We start from the raw sequence: 21,436 nt of genomic DNA on the forward strand, positions 1-21,436 counted from the left end.
CCCGAGAGAGCTTTTCGTGTTAGTCAAATCGCTCGTGCGCCACTGCTGGTCACACAAATCGACTTCGGGCAGGTGTTCGTCCTAATGACCGACCCTCTGTCCGCGTGAGTGTTTGATTATTGAAACCGCTTTAAAGCCATCATGAAAGACGTGTGGAGCTATCGGCTCTGCTGCAGTTCACAGCCCCCCACCACCACCACCACCAACAACAACCACCACTACAACACATCCTCTTGATATGTGCTGTCCTGCGGACTGGGCGGTCTTTTGTTTTCGTACAAGGGCGTCGACGTTTTATTGTGTTTTTACCCAATTTGTTAGCATTTTCTGATCTACTCGATCGCAGCAGCAGCAGCAGCAGCAGCAGCGACGTCCCAAGGAGGGGCATCCCCGTGGAGTTTATTACTGAAGAGGAAGCACCACGAACCAGTGAGTCGAGACGGAGACGGACAAGAGCAAACATGTTCGAGATGAGAGGAATCCCCTTTGTCCTGCTCGACATAGCCTGCCTGGTTCTAGGTATGTAATTCAGTGATTTACACTGACTGTTTGTTGCTGCTGCTACTGATCTAAACCGATTTGTGCTCTGATATAATCCTGTTGTTGGGATTTTTAGCGACTTCTCATCAAGTGAAGGGAGTGGTGAATGTACTGCAGCACGCGAGTGTCATACTAAGTTATTTTTATTTTAACTTCTATTATCGTACCATATATGTATGTACTTATGCAATATCTATAGTATTTTGCTATATTGTATTTCCCCCCAAAATTCACTTAAGAATGACATGTTTTTCATTTTTTTATTGGCACTCCAACGTCTTTTTAAGTCTTTAAGATACTCACAGACATCTATTGGTTAATAATGACGTTATTGTCTTGAGTGCAACATTATGTAATAACTCACTATTATAATTCCTATCATCACTATAATATTAATGATATTGAAGCCCTTTTTTTCATAGTTTTCCATAGTTGAACGTTAGTCACTGGCACATTATAAGTCTAGTATATACCTGTCTATGAACTGATTTTTACTCATTTAAACCAATGATATTAATTGTCTAACAATGATCCAATGTATTGCTGAGAAACAATGTTATGAATGGCATTTCACCTGTATGGTTTAAACCCACTCACCTACCTCAGAAGGTCTAACATCATTACATGGGAGAGCATCTGTACTCATCAAGGGCCTGAAAATGTATTCAGATTAAAGTATTTGTGTACTACAGTGTTTTTTAACTGTAATGAATTTATATCCAAAACCACTGTTTCAAAGGTATATCATCTGATTACTTCAGCCAGTCTTTATATCTGAATATATGAACCATTATGTAAGTGCAAAGGGAGGTGCGGTTTCAGTTTTGCAGTGTAGACACATACATACAATCGGATTATGAATGATTGATAGGTACTACTTACCATGACTCATACAGTTATAGCTTCCCTTGCACAGTCCACAACATATCTTAAAATAACTGTGTATGATTTGGTTGTTCCATGTTGAAGTTCAGTGAGCTATATTATTTCTAAATTCTTACTCATTGAAATTTCCAGTTATGTTTGTGAGTGGAGCTGGACTTTAAAATATTGCTAAACTTCCAAGACTTATTTTATTTTGCACAACTTTGCAAGTACCTTGTGCATTGAGAAGCAGTATGACAAACTCAGTGTGCGGTTTGGATGACTGATGCTGAAGCAAACTCTGTCATTATTATTATTATTATTATTATTATTATTACCACCAAGCATCTACAGTAATCTTTTTCCAGACTGAGGGTGTTTCCAACAGTCATGCATGGCTGTACGAGACTAAACATGCACATACATGTATTAAGGTTCATATGTTCATAGTAAGCATAGCAAATGTAAAAACGGAGATAACTTGTATTTGTTTTCTAAAATCCCGGGAGAGGGTTTATTTGTCCTTGTTAGCTGACACTGATTTAATTTTGAGTTTAACACAAAACTGCTGAGGCTGCCAATGAGTCTTCATGTATTCATGTTAACATATTCAAATTTCTCTCTGTCACTGTTGGTCTTGGAAAGTACTTTAGTTGCACAGTTTATGAGAACAAGTTAAAGTGCGTTTATAAAGGGATTTGGGGGCCCTTCTGTTTGCCTGTGTGTGTCTCTGTCCAGACTTTCAGACACTTCCAGCTGTTGTAGCCAGTCAACTTAGGATGGCACAGCTGACGGTGTCAACAGCTGCAAATGTCAGACAGGGCAAATATACCAGGCAGTATTAAGAAATAGGTTATAGGATGTCTGTGTATCTTCATGTGTCTGTGCATATTCTGTGGATGTGGTTTTGTTAATAATGTATTACAGCTCATCGCCCCCTGCTCGAATAGACAAACAACTGTCTTTCCCCTTGAGACAATGGGCCAAACAGGTCAAACAACCAGAGAAAGGGCAGCAGTATTTTATTCGCCATTCACTGTCAAAACCTATGAACAGATTTGTTATCTTTTTGGTATTTGTCTAAAGGGTGGGTGCTTAGCTTATGTCTACAGCTCCTTTCTCACCAATGTGAGTCAACAAAAAAACCAGCTGAAAAAACTGCCCAAAGATACCTTCACGTTTTTGATGTAACGACATTGCAGTGTTATTTTTTTTTTTAATTGTGTAATGCATAATGCTTCAGAGTATCTGACTGAGCGCAGTAATGCACTCAAAGGATATGACTGGCACTATTTTTGTTATTGTAAACAAACCTACAAAAAGACCAACACTAACAATGATTTGGTCATACTAACATGTATTGTCTATCTAGCTGGAGGTAGCTTATTTGTATGTGCCATTGTTGTCCGAAAGCTATTTAAAAACACATTAGAGAGCCACAATGTCGCATGCTCCTTCATGACAATAAACATAGGTCAGTTGATGCCACATACACGCCATGTCATTCTACTATAAATACTCACTACAGTGCAAAATTCATGGCAGAAAATAGTGCCACATAAATGTACAGAACTTACTCCTGTGTGAGTAATGTTTGCTAAAAACTACATTTCCCAGCAGTTTAAGGAAGTCATTCAAAATTAAGGTATATATTTGTGATCTGTTTTTAAAAATGTGTGTCTTCATTGGGCTTTTGGACAAAATGTTGTAGCGTATTGAGAGACAGACTAACACATTGATGGTTTTGGTCTTTTTTTATTACATTTGATGACAATAGGAAAAGAAAGCCTTATCTTTTAACTGGAAAGCGAGAAAGGTTGGGGTCTCTCATTTCTGTCCCACATATATGATTTGGCACATTATATGCTTTTTCTGAAGTTTGTTATCACGCCTAAAGAGGACCATTAGAACTTAAAAAATTCCTTTCTATCTGACAGATTTAAAGACCTCAACACTATGTCTGAGCACCTTCCCTCTCTCTGCCATGCATTTGTCTTTACCTCTACCAGTGTTAACTCGTCCTGATCTCTCCGTCTATAGGTGGTCTGCCTCTGGCAGCCTTTAACCTGGGTAAGATCCGCCCCTACCAGAGGGGCTTTTTCTGTAACGACGAAAGCATCAAGTACCCTTTCCATCACGGCACAATCTCCTCCACAGTGCTCTACACTGTAGGCTTCACCTTGCCCATTAGCTGCGTAAGTAGGACTCGCTCAATAACCTGTCCCATGGCAAACATGTTGACTTGTCAACCGCAGGTTTATGCAATAACTTTAATGCATTCCAGGTGTGCCAGGGCCTTGGCTCTGGTGTGAGGAATGTTGGTTTACTGGCACACCTACACGGAAAGCAGCTATTACTAATATTATTATTATCAACTATACTTTTCTGCAATGGCAAGTCAAAATGTCTGCTGTGAGAAAGGTCTGTTGGGACTGATGGACCATACATTAAAAACACCTTTCCAGAGCATAATGTAGGATGTATTCAGAAAGGCTAGCTTACTCTTGGATAATACAGACAAATACTCAGTAGCGCAGCTGCCTAGTATTGAAACCAGATATGTGCAGTATGTTTTATTCAGTTCTGCAACTGTTTCTTATGTCAGCGTGAAGCTCGAGACCTCATTGGAGGGGTTCACAAACAGCCGCTCTTCAAGTTGTTTATCAAAAGCTAAAGGCGAAGGAGGATGTCCACTTAAAACAAGTAAGAGTAAATGTTAAATCACGACAAAATAACTGTCTTAGAGGTTATGTTTTTTGCCAACATCTCGGGTACTACAGCAGGATTTATAAAGCTTAGTGCTAAAATAACATGTTTAGACCATTTAGGGTGATTTTAATCATCTTATACACATTTAATATATTTTTTAATTAAAATAATTCAACCCCCTATACATTAGAAAAAGCCAAACACACAAACTTAGTCTCATACAAAAAACCTAAAGCACAGATGTATTTAGTCATGGCTATAATGAATAAGCAGTGTTCTATTGATATCAAAGAAAATAAATATATAATGAATGCAAAAATGAATGAAGTAAGGCTAGGCATTGTGGTTTTGCTTTTAATTTAATTATTGGGTTTTTAATGTTGATCTACTGGGTGAACTTTCTATCGCTGTCGCTAACTAGTGCAACGGCCGTGCAGGCTGCGTGCTGTGTCCCCGTGTTTCTTTACATAGCTGGAATGCTCTTCTGGAAGAGAGGGATTGTTTTTGGAGAAAGTCAGACGCAAAAAGTGCTGCTAGTGTGTGTCTGCCTTCTGCTACTGCTTTGAGGTGTCGGTGAATTATCTCTTCCATCTGTGTATCAGGAAAAAAAACACAATCTGTAACACTTTTTGTCTAATTGTAGTCTGTGTGTTCACTGTCTGCCTGAGAAAGGTGTGGAGGAATATTCCAGGATTTGAGTATCTGTTTTAGGAAGAGTTTAGTGTTGGTTTGCGGAAAAGAAGAGCCATAACAAAGAAACATTAGGCGTTACTTTGTCAGAGAGAAGGTGAATGAGAAACTGTGTAACATATATTTTTCAGTCACGTATGCCTGTGAGACCACGGTTTCTCCTTACTCGCTGCAGGGATCAGTTACCTTCTCATAAATGTAACTTTTGTGCTCTTAAGTTTGGCTTTTCTTTTAACATCCATCCCTTATCAGCGTTCACCTGTCTTGTTGGCGTGGCAACACTTCAAGCACTAATATTTGCACACCGATGTTCCTGAAAGTTGGCGAGGATGCTGCCGCCTTCCGAGGCTGCAACGTTTTTGTGTGACCGTCTCACACGGCTGCTGTCTTCTGCTTTGCCCAGGCACAGTGTTGCATCATGGGTACGGGTCCAACGCCCAGTGACATGTTCTTGTAACCTGTATTTTTTTTTTCTCTCATTGCCTTCCTGCTAGCTGGACTGCCATTTCTAATACTCAATGTGAAACACGCGCCTTTCCGCCGGGGCTTTTTCTGTAATGATGATTCAATCAAGTACCCCCTTAAAGAAGACACCATTTCCTATGAGTTATTAGGAGGTGTTATGATTCCCGTCACAATAATCACTGTAAGTGCATCTGTTTTGTTTTCTGCTAAGGGCCCCGTTTGTCCTTCTCATATTATGTCTTTCATGTACTCCTTACCCTTAACCACTTTGACAATCTTAATGTTTGTCTTTTCTCTTCAGTCTTGGTTGCTTCCAAATACATTATGTAATAATGCATGTGTGTGTGTTTAATTGCTTGCATTAGTCACCACTACCATTACTCCTATTTCAATTGCTAACTGCATGTTGTAGAAAAGGTTTTCCACACTTTGTAACATTTGAAGAAGGAACAGAGGTGACCTGAGGCGGACCTTTATTTTGAAACGCACCAGCCGTGCAAATATAACAGATGTGAAACTCTTCAAAAGCAGCAACGTGGTAACCTCGGACAGTTGACGCTGAATGGAGTTGAGAAACGTGACAGCGCTTAAAGAGGCTACAAGAGAGACTCAGTTCAGTGAAAATATTCGTTTACTAAAGATTTTTTTTAGTTTTAGAAAAACGTTCCACGCTGCCGGTTTAATCTTCAAAAATAATTACAACAAGGCCACCTCCATTTCATGCCATCATATGTTAGTAAGACAAGGTAAAGCACTTGTTTTATTTATATATATATATATATAAAATACAGACACCTCTAATTAGTGACCAGGAGTTGTTCTCTTTTAGAAATAGTTGAAAGCTAGAGATAGCAGAGGGGTAGCAATACAGCTTTTCTGGTTTTGTTCTAGTTTGTTCTCTACTTGTCAGACCAACAGCAGCCCAGTTTTGTTGGCAGCATTGTGAAACGTAACGTGTTACATCCAGTACGAACACACATGTACAAGCTCAAACGTTTTACTCATTAGGACCAAACATAATCTTTATTTTTTTAAGTGGACATCATTCCATGACCATGATAATTCCAACATTATGTAATATCTTTTTTTTCGGATGAGCATACCTCTATATTGTTACAGACGGTGTACTCTAAACTTTAAAGGAATAACATTTTTGGCACTAAGCTTACTGTTTTCTAGTTATGTTGCGTACAGACATGAGAACAGTATTGATCTTCTCATCAAACTTGGCGAAACAGCAAGAATGTGTACAACCCAGAAGGTCAAACTATTCCTTTTAACACAACATGACGATGAGATTAGGGAACATTGCAGGCTCTGATGTTGATTTCATTCAGATTGCATTCTTAATTTTGATTTTTGGGATTTCTGTACAACCCTAACTCTGTATCCTTTCCTCCTTCCCCTCCCTCCTCACAGATTATCTTTGGCGAGTGCCTTTCAGTTTATCTAAAGCGCGTCCAATCCAAGTCCCCTTTCGGCAGCTACATTTCCTGTGTTTACAAAGCCATCGGTACCTTCTTGTTTGGTGCCGCGATGAGCCAGTCTCTGACCGACATAGCCAAGTACTCCATAGGCCGGCTCCGGCCGCACTTCCTGGACGTGTGCAAACCTGATTGGAAACTTATCAACTGCTCATCAGGGGATTACATTGAAAACTTCAGCTGCACTGGAGACGCGAAGATGGTCAATGAGGGCAGGTATGTATTGCTTTGTCCTCAGAACTTTTGTCCCTTATTGCATTTGGAAATGGATGGATAAATGTTGCCCCCATGCTTTTCTTTGTCATTTATGATAGTACACTGACAAATTTGGTGACAAGCATACAAACCGAGCCGAAAACATAACCTCCTTGGCAGAGGTAACAGTACTCAGTTGCAGCCACGGAGTGAATGAAGGAATTGGTTCACGATTTTAGATGTTGTGAAATTAGCTGATTTTAATTTGTAGCCTCTGGGTTCTTGTTCAACAGATTACCAAAATCTGTCAGAAAAAAACCCTAAACCTCTGGTCTCTCCATTGTTTTGAAACATTCCCATGGTGTAAGTAAAAAGGACAAAGGTTAAATGTGTCCCTGAACGTTTATTTAGTTTCAAGTCAATATCTGCACATGGATAATGTGTCTTAAGCGTGGTGCATTTTAGGACATTTGTGACAAAGGACATTTGTGGCACACGAGACCAGAAGGATTGAGTTATATCACAGGATTGTAAAGCTTGTTTTGATTGAGCGTCTGCATCCCTTATCAGCTCAGAGCAGAAGGAAGTATAGTGGGAGGATAGGATATCCATTTCTCATCATGACGTAGGCAGCAGTAATTATAGAAGCAAAGGCCTAAACAGTGCCACCAGCTGTGCTGATTGTATCAATGTTAAGGGTTTATTATGGGCTTTGAGGGACTTTTTATTCTGTTCAGTTGTTCTTTAAAGTGAAGTAGGTTTATTCTGCCCTATAGGTTGGAGTGTATGTTGTTGCCCGTCTCTCTCTCTGGACAAATAGTTTCCTGAGCTGAGTGGAATTGTGCCCACCTATCCCTCTCTCCTCTGGGTTATCTACTGTGCGTTTACCAGGGTGTGGTGCACCATTGCTGATATTTCCTGGAGCCCCATCACCGCTCTGCGACAGTGAGTCATTCAGGCAGACATCCAGGGCTTTTAAGATTAATGTCAGGACACATTATATTACCAGCTTGTGTGTTTGAAATGGCCTGCTTGTCACTAATAGAGATGATAAGCAGCAGGAGAGGAGAGAGAGGAGAGCTGGGTAACCCGCTGCAGATCTTGTTGCTGTAATATGATTCTTCCTGGGCTTAGTTTAACATCCCTAGGAGAGAAGAGGCCGACTGTAGGTACCCACAGGTTGAGTGTGTGAGACCAAATATTACCTCTCTTGTAAGGGACACACATATTCCAATGGACACAGTTAATGTACGATGAGTGGACCAACCTGCAGTTTTAATGTGATGCCACAGAGGATGTCTATAGATCAGCATTATTATTCCATTTGCCAGTTAGGTTTTCTTCCCAAGGTTTGTTTGGTCAACATGAATTGTCCTCCAACAAACACTGTTGGTGCTTAAAAAATTAATTGGTCAACTTTAATTGCTTAAAAATTCAGCTTGTCCAATTGAAGTTTTTTCTTCTTCTGCTTTCCTCTTTTTTTCAAGTCGTAAATTAATAATTAAATATCTTCAAGTCTTGGACCATTGGTTGGAGAAATTCAGCTCCCGCTGCCAACCACATCCATCGTGTGTGTTTTGCAGGCTGCAAAACATGAGGCGCATTGCACTTCTTGTTGAAGATCAGACCAGTTGTCTTTTTTCTAATTCTTGCTATGCAACCATCGAATCGTCCATTCCCAGCTAACTGTTATTTTGATGTGGCGTTAAATAACATTGGGCATTTCTTCCGTTGAAGTTTTTTCAACTCAGTGTTTAGGGCCCTACAGGGAAAAAAATGCAAGGCGCTTAGCAACGCAAAAAGCGAGGAAAAAGAATTACAAGACGGTACCCTAGGCTGTTATAACGCCCTGTCTGCACCCAGGTAAGGGTGTGCCTGGATGACGTAGGGGTTTGTCTCTCATTGACATTCATTCATTCATGATAAATACAATAAGATGTGTCAAAGTCTATCCATTTTTTTTGTGTTTTGTATGCTGCAGATTATTTAAGCACATAGCAAAGTGTTGAGCCATGCTTTTGTCTCTCTGTTGTAGGTTATCCTTCTACTCTGGCCACTCCTCTTTTTCCATGTACTGCATGCTGTTCCTGGCTGTGAGTACCTTCATATCAATCAGTATTTACTGGAACATTGTGTTAAGGTTACAGGACATTGATGCATGTTTTTGAACAAATTTTTATTTATTTTTTATATATATATATATATATATATATATATATATATTAAAAACAAAGTAAGTGTAAGATATAAGATAAGTAAGATATATACACGCGCGCGCGCGCGCGCGCGCACACACACACACACTTAAAGGGGTAGTTTGACATTTTGGGAAATATGCATATTTGCCTTTTTTGTTAAAAGTTGACTAATTCAATCTAATTCTCTGCAAGAAAGGGAATACGCTTATTTCCCAAAATGCTAAACTGTTACTTTAACAACTGCAGTGCTTCAAGATTTCTTTGTCTTTTGGTGACCACAGTGTTGCTGTTCTGCTCAGAGAAATGCATCTTTGAATGGCCTCGGTAGTTAATTTTACTGCCCAGCCCTGATAAACTTTGTAGGTTGCTTATTCATTCAACACCTGCAGATATAAATAGACACAGAGACAGAGTCCTGCCACCAACATAAAGCTCCCGCTCCCTCTTCATGGAGTGTGAGAAATGGCAGTTAACCTTTACATTCATCTACAAGCCCTGGGAGAGCTTTTCTTTTCTCTCCCACTCTCCCACAGTCAAACAGCGTTGAAGTCATAATTTAAGTGTTACATGAAAAGAAACATGACGTTGACTTGACCAAAGATTCCTACGTGATAACTCATCATGCCCTAGAGGTGGCGTGATATTAAATCCTAAAATTAGATTGGGAGGGTAAACAGTCTATGTTGTCTTGACTACTTCTATGAGTGACATTTATTATTCCCAGGTCAGTTTGACAAAATGAAATATGGCATGCTGGAGATTTTCTCACCTTTTTGAATAGTATAGCTGATAACTTAAAAAAAATTGTTTAATTCCTGAACATTTGAAGAAGTTTCCTGTGCAATAGAATTGTGTTGTAGTGGAAATACGCTGAGTCATCCGCAGCTCATTTACCTGCCACTCCTATAGGAATGCTGCCTACTTCCACCGGCATCCATTAACTCGTGTCCTCTGTTGCTCTCAGCTCTACCTGCAGGCTCGACTCCAGGCTGAATGGGCGAGGCTGCTGAGACCCACTCTCCAGTTTTTCCTGATTGCTGCCTCAGTGTACACGGGATTTTCCCGGGTGTCTGACTATAAACATCACTGGAGTGATGTGCTGTGTGGACTCCTGCAGGGTGCGCTCATGGCTACCCTGGTGGTAAGAGATGCATCTTAATCGGACTTTAAAGGAATAGATTTTTTTAAATTATTACTGGGGCATTTCCCTTCAGTTTAATGTGAAACGACGACCAGAAGATGCTTAGCATGGGGCCACCGCTTCTATGGCTGTGCCATGTAAAAGACTACAGGAGGCAATAGGGAGGCATTGAGAGACAAAACATCATTTTTGTATAATTTTCCAAACTGTTTGAACTTTGCCAGACAATTGTGTGTACATTTAAGACCTAGGCGCTCGTAAAAACAAGGCAATTGCAAAAAAATATTTTTCAGGCCCTTTGAGGCACAAGCCTCGTTTCCAGAGGTAGCTGTGAACGGATGGAGAAACGTCTTAAACAGCTGTTTGCATTGTCGAGGTTCTTCAGCAGATGCCACTAACCCGTCACCTGTAAAGTTTACTATGACTTTATTTCAAAATACTACACTATGACTTTACCATTTATTTTATGACATTATGTACTTTTTTATGACAAACTATGACAGGCTTACAATTTTGTTTTGACATTATGAGATCTTAGCTCTTTCCAGTCTTTGTTAAGCTAACTGTCTCCTGGATGATTCATATTCATCATACTGTCATGCATTGTCTATCTTTTCCCAAAATGTTGAAACTATTTTAAGTTACTGATCACACTTGAACATTTTAAACAAAAACAAAGGTGTAAATAATTAAGACTTACATACATCTATGTCCCTTTTTTCCCATATTTTGTAGGTTTTCTGTGTGTCTGACTTTTTCAAACCACGAGTAGATGCCCGTCAAGAAGTTAACATCCCACACACAACTCTGCATGAGACCCCAACGAATGGAAACCACTGTGAGAGTCCCAACTAAGCGGAGTATGGAGGACAACACCTTTCTGCTCCGTCTAAACGCACACCCAGGATCCCAGCTCTCTAGCCTTTATCTCATGCAAATTTTCATCCAATACCCTGCACGGATTTACAGTTCAATCTTACTTCAAGTAAGTCAGTTGACGGCTGTGCATCCCAGAAGAAATCGTTGGAAGCTACACTTCAGGCCTGTTCATATTCCAAGACTTTATCATTTTAGGCTGTCCTTTCAGCTGCCAATCCTCAATCTGGAAGGAAAGTGGCATTACCTATCGAAGCCTTGTAGATATGCTTAAGTGACTTAGACAGATGTAGGTTAGGGGCTAGAGATGTGTAAAGATGGGAACCATTTAGCATGTATCTATCTACTGAGCTAGTGGGAAGACTAAACTGCACGCACCCACTAAAGGGTCTGACCACTGCTAAGAGAAAGGAGGGCTGGAAACGTGAATGTAACCTTGTTTTGTTCTTGTCCTGACCTGGAGTCCGTCTGCTCAAGGATCAGATTTAGAATCTGTTTCAGCTCGGCTCCAGCGAGATGCTGAATCTCATCACTTTGCTGCCTTATGTCAAGTGTTAAAGGGCTAATTATAAGAGGAATGTTTGCTTCTCAAAGCTAGAATGTGCTGGAGACTAAAGCTGATCCTAGACCAGAGGGCAAAACAGCTTCACATCTGGAGCTGCAGACGCCAGGCCACTGACGTACTCTCCAACCGTCTAACCTTATATAGTCAAGAAGGAAGCCTGATCTGTAACGTGTTTGGTTAGAAAGTTGAAGAGTAGACTGTCAGTTTATGTCCCGTGATGCCTTTGCTGGACTTTTACTGCTGCTATCACAGCTCCCTGTGTATCTAAGAAGCAACAAACATCAAGTGAACAGACAATGTTAATCTGTATGTACAAAAAACAAATCATCATACAGACTTTTACTAACAAAAAGTTACTATTTACAAATGTCTCAATTAGAAAAAAAGAGGAAAAATAAAGCCATTTTACTTTTTAACATGCACAGAAATGAAACAAGTGTTTAATGTATTATATCATGTTTACTTTCTAAACCAGATATATCAATATAATGTATTATAAACCACTTTGCTCATGTAAGCAGAAATAATAAAAGCATGAATGTTCAATGTATTCTGTCCAAGCAGGTGTATTTCCTTAAAGACAAACACTTCCGTTTACATCCACAGTGATATGTAGAATGCAATTCTCACCCGAACATTTACAGTTTATGCTCGTTTTTGTGAAGAAACAAACTGTTCAGACAAGTGATCTGAAGGACAAATACATTAAAAGCCAATTTAACTAACATTTTGAGAATAAAAGCACTATATCTGAACCCAGTTTGACAAATGTGAGACTTAAAAAAAAAAAAAAGATCCATCAGGGTTAGACAACAAAAAGTCCAAAACAGCATGTATCCTCCAGTGCTGTGATGTCTTTATAGGTAGAGACTGGCAGCAAATACAATGTCTCTCTTTATCTTTGTTATTCCTGCAAAGACATAGAAATTAGGATTAAATTAAGCATACATTTATAACTTCAATAGTTTCCATAGTGTTTCACCTATCAAGGCAAGGATTAATCTGCCAGTTTTCTTCTTGAGTAATTACTGTACTTTTTTTACTTGCACTGTAAAAAAAGGTCAGAAAATTACAAAAAAGGTTCCTCACAACATCGCAGTTGTGCAAGAGCCACAAGGTGCTGTCTTTAAATGTTGTGGTTCTACAACAAAAAGCCAAAAAATATTTAGCCAAGTATTATAAAAGACTAAGAAAACCAAGCAACTCTTTAAAAAAAGAAAAAAGCAGCTTTAACAAATGTTCTGTCGATTAATGGTTTCAGCTGTAATAACACTCATGTTTCTTACCTTCAGCAAACTTGTTCTCCAGCTCAGTGTTGCCTATGGCCTTGGCTGCAGAACACATTTGTCTCAGGACTTCTTCCAGGCGACGCATGCAGCGAATGATGCTCCCTGTACCAGACAGACACAAACAGTGTTTAGTGAGGGGGTGTGTGGGTGTGAGAATCTATTGTTTAAAAATGTATAGCCGTATTCCAGCTTTATTCATGCAGAAAAAGAGCATCTTGGAGGACTGTAGTGTGACTCCTTACAGGCCCGTTACTTTATCATTACCTAATAATGTCTGTATTTAGTTTGGTACTAATTATGAGGAGACAGTGTTTCTTTTGTATAATTCCAATTAATTAATTCCTAGTAACCGATTGGTGCCTAGAGAGTCCAGTCAGTGCAATTTGTCAACAGGCAAACATACAACATATACATAAATGATTAAATTAATATATACTAGTAAATTCCGAATTTGCTTTGACAAAAATACCAAGAAACCTGACATTACAGACATGTAAAATAATGTGTTCATTTACAAGTATCATCAATTCTCTGTCTCCCTCCTTGGCTGACACCCTCAAGCACATAATACTCCCTCCAGTTTCTCAACCCAACATTACTTTCTTCATTATGATGACATGTAGTTTTTTATAGCTGAGGTCATTGTTGGGAGTCCAACAGAAACTATGAGGAGATGGACTCGGAACGGGGTTCAATTCAAGCCACGCATTACAGATCCGTCAGTGAGCCTCTGACAGCCAACTGCATATGTGACTGAAGAAATCAAAGGTAAAAAAGGTATTCAGTACAGAAGTATTTTCAAGAACTATATACTTAAAAGTATTAAAGTAAAAGAACTAATGCAGAAAAATGGCTCTGTGACTGATATAAGATTATTACTGATGCATTGATGTGTAAGCTGGTTGAGGGGGAGCTAGTTTTAACGTCTTTTTTAGTATTTCAGTTCACTGGCTCCAAACCACGGTGGGGCCCTTCCAACAATCACAAGAAAAATCAGAGGGTCTGATATAGAGACTTATCTCCTTTCTTCCATGGATTTACACATAACGTTAGGAATAAAGTAATCCCGTTAGTACACCAATCTAAGTAAAAATTAGCTGACATCAATTATATTAGCCTACATGTTTCAGTAAAAAAAAAAAAATCAATGAGTAAGGTATTTATTCAATTCATTCTTCTTATCCTTTTTTGGAGGTCAGCAACCAGAGTTTTGCCAGTTACTAACCTACCTAACCATGGATGGACTTTCTTGCACCAAATGCATAAAAGCAATGCATTATGGGTGAACTGCAAACCACTCAGACATCTTAAACGTTACAAAGTAATCCTAACTAGACACTGCTTTCCTGGCATCAAAACCCCCCAAAATGTTGGTTTAATCTTGAACATGAAATTTATAAGTTTATAATCTAAATCCAAAAAAATAATTCTAGCTGTCAAAGTAATTGGGTAAAGTGTAAAGTACAACACAATTACAAGTACCTCAACACCTGTATTTTAAGTTCCTGCCAAGTCTGTTGGATATTAATATGAAGACACACCTTCAAAGACGTCAGTCATCTTGCAGATTTGAGCAAACGTGGCCCCGTTAGCCCAAGCGTACACCACATCCATCAGGTGAGGCTTGAACTGGTTTAGATAAGTCTCTTCGTCCACCTCCAGCTTGGCGTCGGCTGAAACCTTGGCTATGCGCTTTGCACACTCCTGAACAAAAACCGCAGCATTCCCGTTTCCACCAAATTCACAGTTTTGGCGATTAGAAACAAAATGGTTTAATTCAAATTGTTTGATGTATTCTCACCTGCATTTGTCTCAAAGGAGCTGCTAGTTGTTCAGTCAGTTTTGGCATCTCACTGGCCTGGAGGGCAAAATGGCATTAATAATATTGCAGTAGCAACCTTCCAAATTTGTTTTGTAGTCTTTCTTTCAAACTACAGGCAAATATGTTGCTATTTAAACAAACTACAGGTAGAAGAAACTGATCTACTCTCCCTTTGCCTGGAAAAATGAGGATTAAAACATGTGATTCTGCTTGTCGGTGACAAAGCAATTCACTTTAATGTGCACATTGACTAAATAAACAGAGTCTACATGTATCCATCTTAAGTGGAGAACAAACATGGCAGCTGCTTGTTGTCATTCACTCGGACAGACCCCTCTTTAGACAGAAATTGGTTCTGTTGCTCTGAGGACTATGCTGATGTAGAGCCAAAGAAAAGGTTTGCTGAACCGCCTGACACTGGGTTGCCTCATTGAGAGAATGGGCTTCATTAGGAAAGACAAACACTCAACCTCAGGTTTCTGTTTTGGTTGCTGTGCAGGGGAAGGAGCCAAGAATGCGACTGAAGCTTGAATGTGTGGGATCGGGAATCAGCCGTTTATCTCCGGCTGAATATCTGTCTGTATGGACAATTACAGGATTGATACTCATTTGTGTGCGTTTGTTCGTACATTCTCCTGGAAGACAAAGCAGGACAGCAGGGCGGTGGCTTGTTCGACCGTCAGATCATTGAAGAGACCGTTGAACACCATCTCCGTCAGCAAGAGCTCGTCGGCACTGGAACAGTTATCAGATGATATTTTATTACTTTATCAAAATGAGCCGATACTTACTCAAACAGCAAACTGAGACTTTGGGGTAAGAAACATTAAGTTTAAGCAAATCTCTAATCCATTAATTTAAATTGACTTTCCTAAATCTCCATTTTTATCAAATCCTCCTGTTAGTTAATTAGCTTATCCAAGTAGTAGTTTCACATTCAGACAGCAGCTGTATGTGGATTAGGACTGCACGATATTAGGGAAATATTATATCACATTGTTAAATAACGCAATGTGTATTGTGCAGCCCTAAATGATTGATGTTATTTTTTTTCCAAAGCCCATGTCATCAAACACAGCTGCAGAATTTGGCTATAAGCTAAAACAATTGCTAAGTCGACTGAATTAAAAAAAGCTTAGCCATTATGTCAGAAACCAGCAAACAAAAACAAATGCAAATTGTGCTGGGTGTGCGCTCCGTCCTTCCCTACCTGCTAATTTCACAGGCCACCCGTCCTTTCATCTCGATAACATCAGACGGACTGGCGAAGCCGAGGCGTCGCAGAACTCTCTTCCTGCACTTCAGCTTGTCCATCTGCAGGACGGTCCGAGCTTTCTTCAGCTCTCGTTTGGCCGTCCGTACGTCTGCTGCGATCTGACACACACACACACACACACACACACACACACGTTTACAGACAACACTTTACAATTATTAGAAGTACTGTGATACTACCAGCTAATTTGTGCATGAGATTTGTGACATTTAAAACACTAGATCTATCATAGTGGAGGACTGGAAACATCTTAGTTATCTGCGAACAGATGTTCCTCTACCTGCTTATCTTTCTTCAGTAATGTCCATTATCCGCTTTGACCTTTACCCCTCAAGATTACAACACACCTCAGAGCCAAAGAAGCCAACACATTTCACCAGCATGGTTTATTATTACTCAAAGAATTCGGAGAAATGATAGCCTAGAAAAAAATGTATCATACAAGGTGGAAGGTTTAGACTTTCTGGTGCTTGTGCTCCCTGTAGTGAATGCTGAAAGAGCATCAAACACCACGAAAAAAAAGCATGAAAAGAATACTGTTCTATGTTTAGTCATGTCAAAATCAAATTAGTACTGCGAAGACCAAAGCAGAAGTCAGCCGCACAAATGAGATCAATGATCAGCTGCAGAGACTCTGCCAATCCAACATAAAGTAATCCAGTTTAACCTGCACTGTACACCCTATCATTTAACAACACACACAAGGCCACAGAGGGATGTAAATGTTTATGCAGATTGTCAAACATGGTCTGGTTTGCTTCCCCCCTCCTCACACTGGTAAAGCCAATCTGGGTGTTTTGCATCTATCACAATATCCCTTTTTAACTTCCCCAACATAAACCGAACAGTCTGACTTGATCTTTCTGTTTAGCAGAGCACACAGATGAAATAATGTGCGTGTTGTTGTGCTAAATTATGGAACAGGAGATCATAATGTCTACGTATGTTGACTATATGGCATTATAATCCCTATCTTTCCTTAGATACCTAAGGTGTTGCCAATTGTTATTATAGGGCTATGTGTTCTAAAGTTGAATTCATATGTGTTCCTGTGAAAGGGAATGTTCTGTGTTCTAACAAAGTGTGGCAACTGTTTTATTTGGACTTTTCTCTGGACTTTTCCCCGAAGGTTTGCATTTTCTGTGCTCTGTTAACTTTTGGGTCCACAACTTTGTGTCCAGACAGAATTATCTGCACAACTACTTAATGAATAACCCCGAAATCTTGTACAGACAAAAACCTGCGAAGCCAGAGACATTCCCATCCTGCCCATTGGACTTTGAGCTTAGTGCTAATTATCAAATGTTAAAATGCGAACACAAATTGAAGATGGTGACATGGTTAACCTTTCACCTGCATCAGCACGTTAGCATTGTTATTGTGAGCGTGTTGCAATGCTAGCAATAGCATCTAGCTCAAACTTTAAAGCCACAAGCATGGCTGTAAACTTATACTCTTATTGGTATATACAGTATGTGATATCCAGCTACTTTTAACAAGTTAAACCTGAATGCATTTGTATTTTTATGTTTAAGAGCTAATGTTTGACTTCATTTTTATGAATAAATCTGGTAAGTAGAAGAGAATTGTGTCGAGACATGTGCATAGCAGGTCTGCTGTTAAGCTTTCACTGGTAGAGTGCAGTGTTGAGTCCGAAATGGCCAGCATTTAGCATTTAGTTACTTTTGTTTCTCTTTAATTGCAGGTATTAGTTTGTTGTTGAAAGAATATTTTTTTCCCTAGCTTATGTGATCTGTCAAAGAGGTTTTCTGTTATCTGACCTATAACTCAGGGTGAGGTCCTGTAGGATAATTCCCTTGCTTTCTTCCTGTGTTTGTCTGTAGAAGTATATATGGCCAAAGCCAACGTGTCTGGCAGGAAAAGACAATGGAAGGTTACGTATTGCAATCTAAAAAAAGGTAGCCAATGCAGATAACATAGATAAAAGTTGTTTTCAATATTTCAATAGTAAAAAAACTGTTTACTCTGTCGTTATATGATTTTAGTAAGGTTTGACATTTAGCAGGGTTTCTCTGGCTTTAAATTCCCTAAGCTGAAAGAAAAAACAGTTTCTCACCAGAGCTTTCTTCTCACAGAGAGAATACACAGATTCCAAGTTGGGGTCACTGTGCATGGGGTGGGAGTACATGCGGTGCTCAAAGGCCTCCACTTTCTGAATAACTTTCTTCAGTGCAGGGTCCTTGATGCCCATGTCATCTATGGGGTCGAGCAGTGGCACACCATCTGGGAAACGTTTCTGCACCTCCTGCAGACAAAATGTTTGGAGGCAAGGAAAAGAAAGAGCAACAATTTACATAATCATTGCAGTTGAGTTCCACCAGTTTCATTATCTTTGTTTAAACATGGCTGCATTTTGTACCTGTATAGACTTGAGCATGAGCTGTCGGTTGTCAAAGGGCCTCAGGTCTTTGGGGATGTAAAGGCGAACAGAGCTGATGGAAGTCAGGAGATGGAGCATCACTGGAACCACCTGGCAAAAAACTAAAAAGGTTAGAGTTATACTCACCCTGACTACAGACATATGTAGTCATATTAGTGTATGTAATGTGCAAGTGTGTGTTTTGTGTGCTTGTTGCACCAACCTGCATTTCTCCAGTCTCCCCTGGAGCAGCAGGTTTAGCCGCCTCAGTCGCAGCATCTTTTACACTGTCCTTACTACAGTGGACCAAAACCTCCACCACATAGAGCGGCTCAGAGTCTGTACTGGTCTAAATGGGAAAATGCACATTATTCCCAGCCACATGTAAAATGACTCACATACATGTGACACCATGAAACCAATTTACCTTCACGTTGGACTTCTTGCAAAAGTTTACAACAACTCCCCAGCCAAAGTCAGCATCTTCATTTTTTACCTGCATGATAAAAAATAAATACATCAATAACATGTTGAAATTAATAATTTTTGTGCCGTCATCCAACTGAGTGTGTGAAGCTCTACCTTGACAAGTCGTCCAGGCTGCAAGAAAGGCAAGCAGTATTTGGGTTTGTGGGTGAACTCTTGTATCTCTTTACCCAGTTTGGCCAGCTGCTGTCTGATTTTAAAGTAAGTGACTACACCCTCTTCATTGGGAATCTCAATGCTGTGGTACTGCTCCTCGTAATTTTTAATTTCTGCACAGAAACCAAAAAAAATCAGCAATATGATAAAGTTCGAAGTAAAAGTAAGCTACTACAGGAGAGGAAATTATAGGTTAGAATATATCAGTACGGTTCAGTATATACATTTCTTGATGGCTATCTATTGACGTCTTGACATGGAAAAGAATGAATACTAGACCCTTATTAAGGAACAATGTCATAGTTATGTATCATAGTCAACATGGAGTCACAAACAACAGTCAAACCAGTTTGTTTTAGTCTTAAGCACACCTCAAACACAATTGTTTGTCATGTATACAGATTTCACTGTATTAGTAGAATTTGGAGTTTCTCTACAGGTTATTTACTCATCCAGCCAAGAGTGTGCTGTAGTGAATATGCAAAATGCTTACTCTCTACAACACCAGGCAAAGCCCTGTAGTGTTGGAACTGGTAGAAAGACTTCTCCAGCATGTACTCTGGGTTGATCTCCTCCACACGCAGCAGGTTGAGCACCATGTTGTAGGTCAGGTGGAAGGCACTGTTCAAAGGGTCGGCTGAGCCCTGCACAATAAAAAACAAAGACAAAAAAAACACAGCATAAAAATGAACTTCAAAAAAAGTAATGCTTTCATTATAATAATGTACAGCTGTGGTTAACTTTGAGTTTTGATAATGTTAGCATCTTACAAAAAATGACAATAAGACATGAGGTCTAAATAAATGAAAAGTAAAGTCACTTTCCCCAAATTAAACACAGATTTTGCAATCACAACCTCTAGAAACCCAGATACGTACAAGACGTTCTCCAAGACAACTTAGGGTTAAGCACTGTGACAGAGTCAAACAGTTTTGCATTATCACAACCTCTTTCAAAGGCTGTGCAGCTACATATTTATTGCAGCTATAAATGTGTTGAACCAAAGTTGAGACGAAGAGACTCTGGCTTCCCTGTGACTGTGTGTATTAGACTTTTTGGCGCAGCACCAAATGGCCTGATGATCCATAAAGAGAACAACTTAAGAGTCACTTCTTGCAATTTCCACTCAACTATTCTTACAAAGAGAGGCAGTCGGGTAATATGTTTCATTGATGGGATAGTTGGACTATTCTTGTAAAAGAAGAATGTGTAGACAGCACTGAAGAGGCTTGCAAAGATGTGATTGATAACTAGCAATTCAAAATAACCTTAACTTGTACTGTGTGTAAAACTAAAAGCAGCATAGGTAGCAGCTATATTCACAGCACCTTCAGTAGCTGTTTGCCCACAGCTGGACTCATCTTCTCGTCCACCATGAAAATAACGATTCCCCTGTCGTCCATTCCTCTCCTACCGGCTCGCCCGGACATCTGGATGTATTCACCTGATGTAATCTAGACGACATGAAAACAAGTCATTAAGAAAAGCGACATTAGTTAATGAATGCTTCTTTGTACCTGTACTATTATGTCTATTTGTGTGTGTATATTGTGTAGTACCTAGCCAAGTATCTGCAATAGTAACATAAAAAACTAGATGATCGTGGGGAAGAGACTGAACCAGTGTTCCATAAACCTCTGGGGAGTAATTGTGCATCACAAATGGTTCTGATTAAACTCCACATATCTACTGATCTTTGAGCAATAAAATTAAAAAAAACTGATAAGATTATGTCGAAATTTTCTGATGTAATGGGATCGGCTCTTGATTTGCGTTTCAGGAATGAGACCCATGTGTAATCGAATGTGTGAGTGCCTGCGTGGAGCTTTGGCAACATCAGAGGCACCAGATGTTCCTGATGAACCTCTTGGAGAGCAGTTTCCTTCTCTCTCACATTCTCTTCAAACTTTTGTGTATGCAAGCTGGAAATTCATGTGTATGGATTGAGGATGAAGGGTGCCTCTAAGAGACCACACACACACACACACACACACACACACACACACACACACACACACACACACACACACACACACACACACACACACACACACACACACACACACACACACACACACACACACACACACACACACACACACACACACACACACACACACACACACTACGTGGCAGTGCAAGCTACACACACTGTGTTGTGTGACAACTCAACACAGGCTAGAGCAGTTGTTGTAAAGAGATAGCACAGTTTATGAAGTCTTACTATTCTAGTGGCTACTCATTGAAGACCACAGTAAAAAGGAGATTAGCTTTGCAGCTCCCCTCAAAAGGCAGAACAA

General features: G+C 39.7%; 2 protein-coding genes across 4 annotated transcripts in view; one reads left to right on the forward strand and one right to left on the reverse strand.

Moving 5' to 3' along the window:
- plpp1a (phospholipid phosphatase 1a) lies at positions 1 to 18,592 on the forward strand. Of its 3 annotated transcripts, XM_034896578.1 has the most exons (7): positions 6 to 519; positions 3,445 to 3,599; positions 6,688 to 6,968; positions 8,983 to 9,040; positions 10,110 to 10,286; positions 11,022 to 11,146; positions 18,582 to 18,592. In XM_034896578.1, exons 1-6 carry the CDS (start codon positions 462 to 464, stop codon positions 11,139 to 11,141), a joined length of 849 nt encoding a protein of 282 aa, XP_034752469.1. In that variant the 5' UTR covers positions 6 to 461; the 3' UTR covers positions 11,142 to 11,146; positions 18,582 to 18,592. The 3 variants fall into 3 exon arrangements, with proteins under 3 accessions (XP_034752470.1, XP_034752469.1, XP_034752468.1); XM_034896579.1 differs by lacking the exons at positions 3,445 to 3,599; positions 18,582 to 18,592 and adding an exon at positions 5,298 to 5,449 and having other exon boundaries at positions 1 to 519; positions 11,022 to 12,110; XM_034896577.1 differs by lacking the exon at positions 18,582 to 18,592 and having other exon boundaries at positions 7 to 519; positions 11,022 to 12,110.
- mtrex (Mtr4 exosome RNA helicase) overlaps positions 11,008 to 21,436 on the reverse strand; it is a 20,331-nt gene continuing 9,902 nt past the window's right edge. Inside the window, exons 15-27 of the mRNA XM_034896574.1 lie at positions 20,465 to 20,590; positions 19,630 to 19,780; positions 19,077 to 19,249; positions 18,922 to 18,990; positions 18,718 to 18,843; positions 18,495 to 18,605; positions 18,192 to 18,380; positions 16,049 to 16,212; positions 15,468 to 15,573; positions 14,818 to 14,874; positions 14,558 to 14,720; positions 13,014 to 13,118; positions 11,008 to 12,637 (exon numbers count right to left, since the gene is read on the reverse strand). Of these exons, the coding sequence (XP_034752465.1) occupies positions 12,585 to 12,637; positions 13,014 to 13,118; positions 14,558 to 14,720; positions 14,818 to 14,874; positions 15,468 to 15,573; positions 16,049 to 16,212; positions 18,192 to 18,380; positions 18,495 to 18,605; positions 18,718 to 18,843; positions 18,922 to 18,990; positions 19,077 to 19,249; positions 19,630 to 19,780; positions 20,465 to 20,590 (1,593 nt within the window). The 3' untranslated portion in view covers positions 11,008 to 12,584. The remainder of the gene's footprint in view (positions 12,638 to 13,013; positions 13,119 to 14,557; positions 14,721 to 14,817; positions 14,875 to 15,467; positions 15,574 to 16,048; positions 16,213 to 18,191; positions 18,381 to 18,494; positions 18,606 to 18,717; positions 18,844 to 18,921; positions 18,991 to 19,076; positions 19,250 to 19,629; positions 19,781 to 20,464; positions 20,591 to 21,436) is intronic.

This window comes from Etheostoma cragini, chromosome 16 (assembly GCF_013103735.1).
Source record: "Etheostoma cragini isolate CJK2018 chromosome 16, CSU_Ecrag_1.0, whole genome shotgun sequence".
NCBI classification, from domain to species: Eukaryota; Metazoa; Chordata; class Actinopteri; order Perciformes; family Percidae; genus Etheostoma; species Etheostoma cragini.

Bases quoted from the DNA above. Each gene is read 5' to 3' on its own strand.
- plpp1a (XM_034896578.1), top strand. From the start codon at position 462: ATGTTCGAGATGAGAGGAATCCCCTTTGTCCTGCTCGACATAGCCTGC. The intron at 520-3,444 runs GTATGTAATTCA...CTCCGTCTATAG, and splicing joins CATAGCCTGCCTGGTTCTAG to GTGGTCTGCCTCTGGCAGCC. The intron at 6,969-8,982 runs GTATGTATTGCT...TCTCTGTTGTAG, and splicing joins AAGATGGTCAATGAGGGCAG to GTTATCCTTCTACTCTGGCC.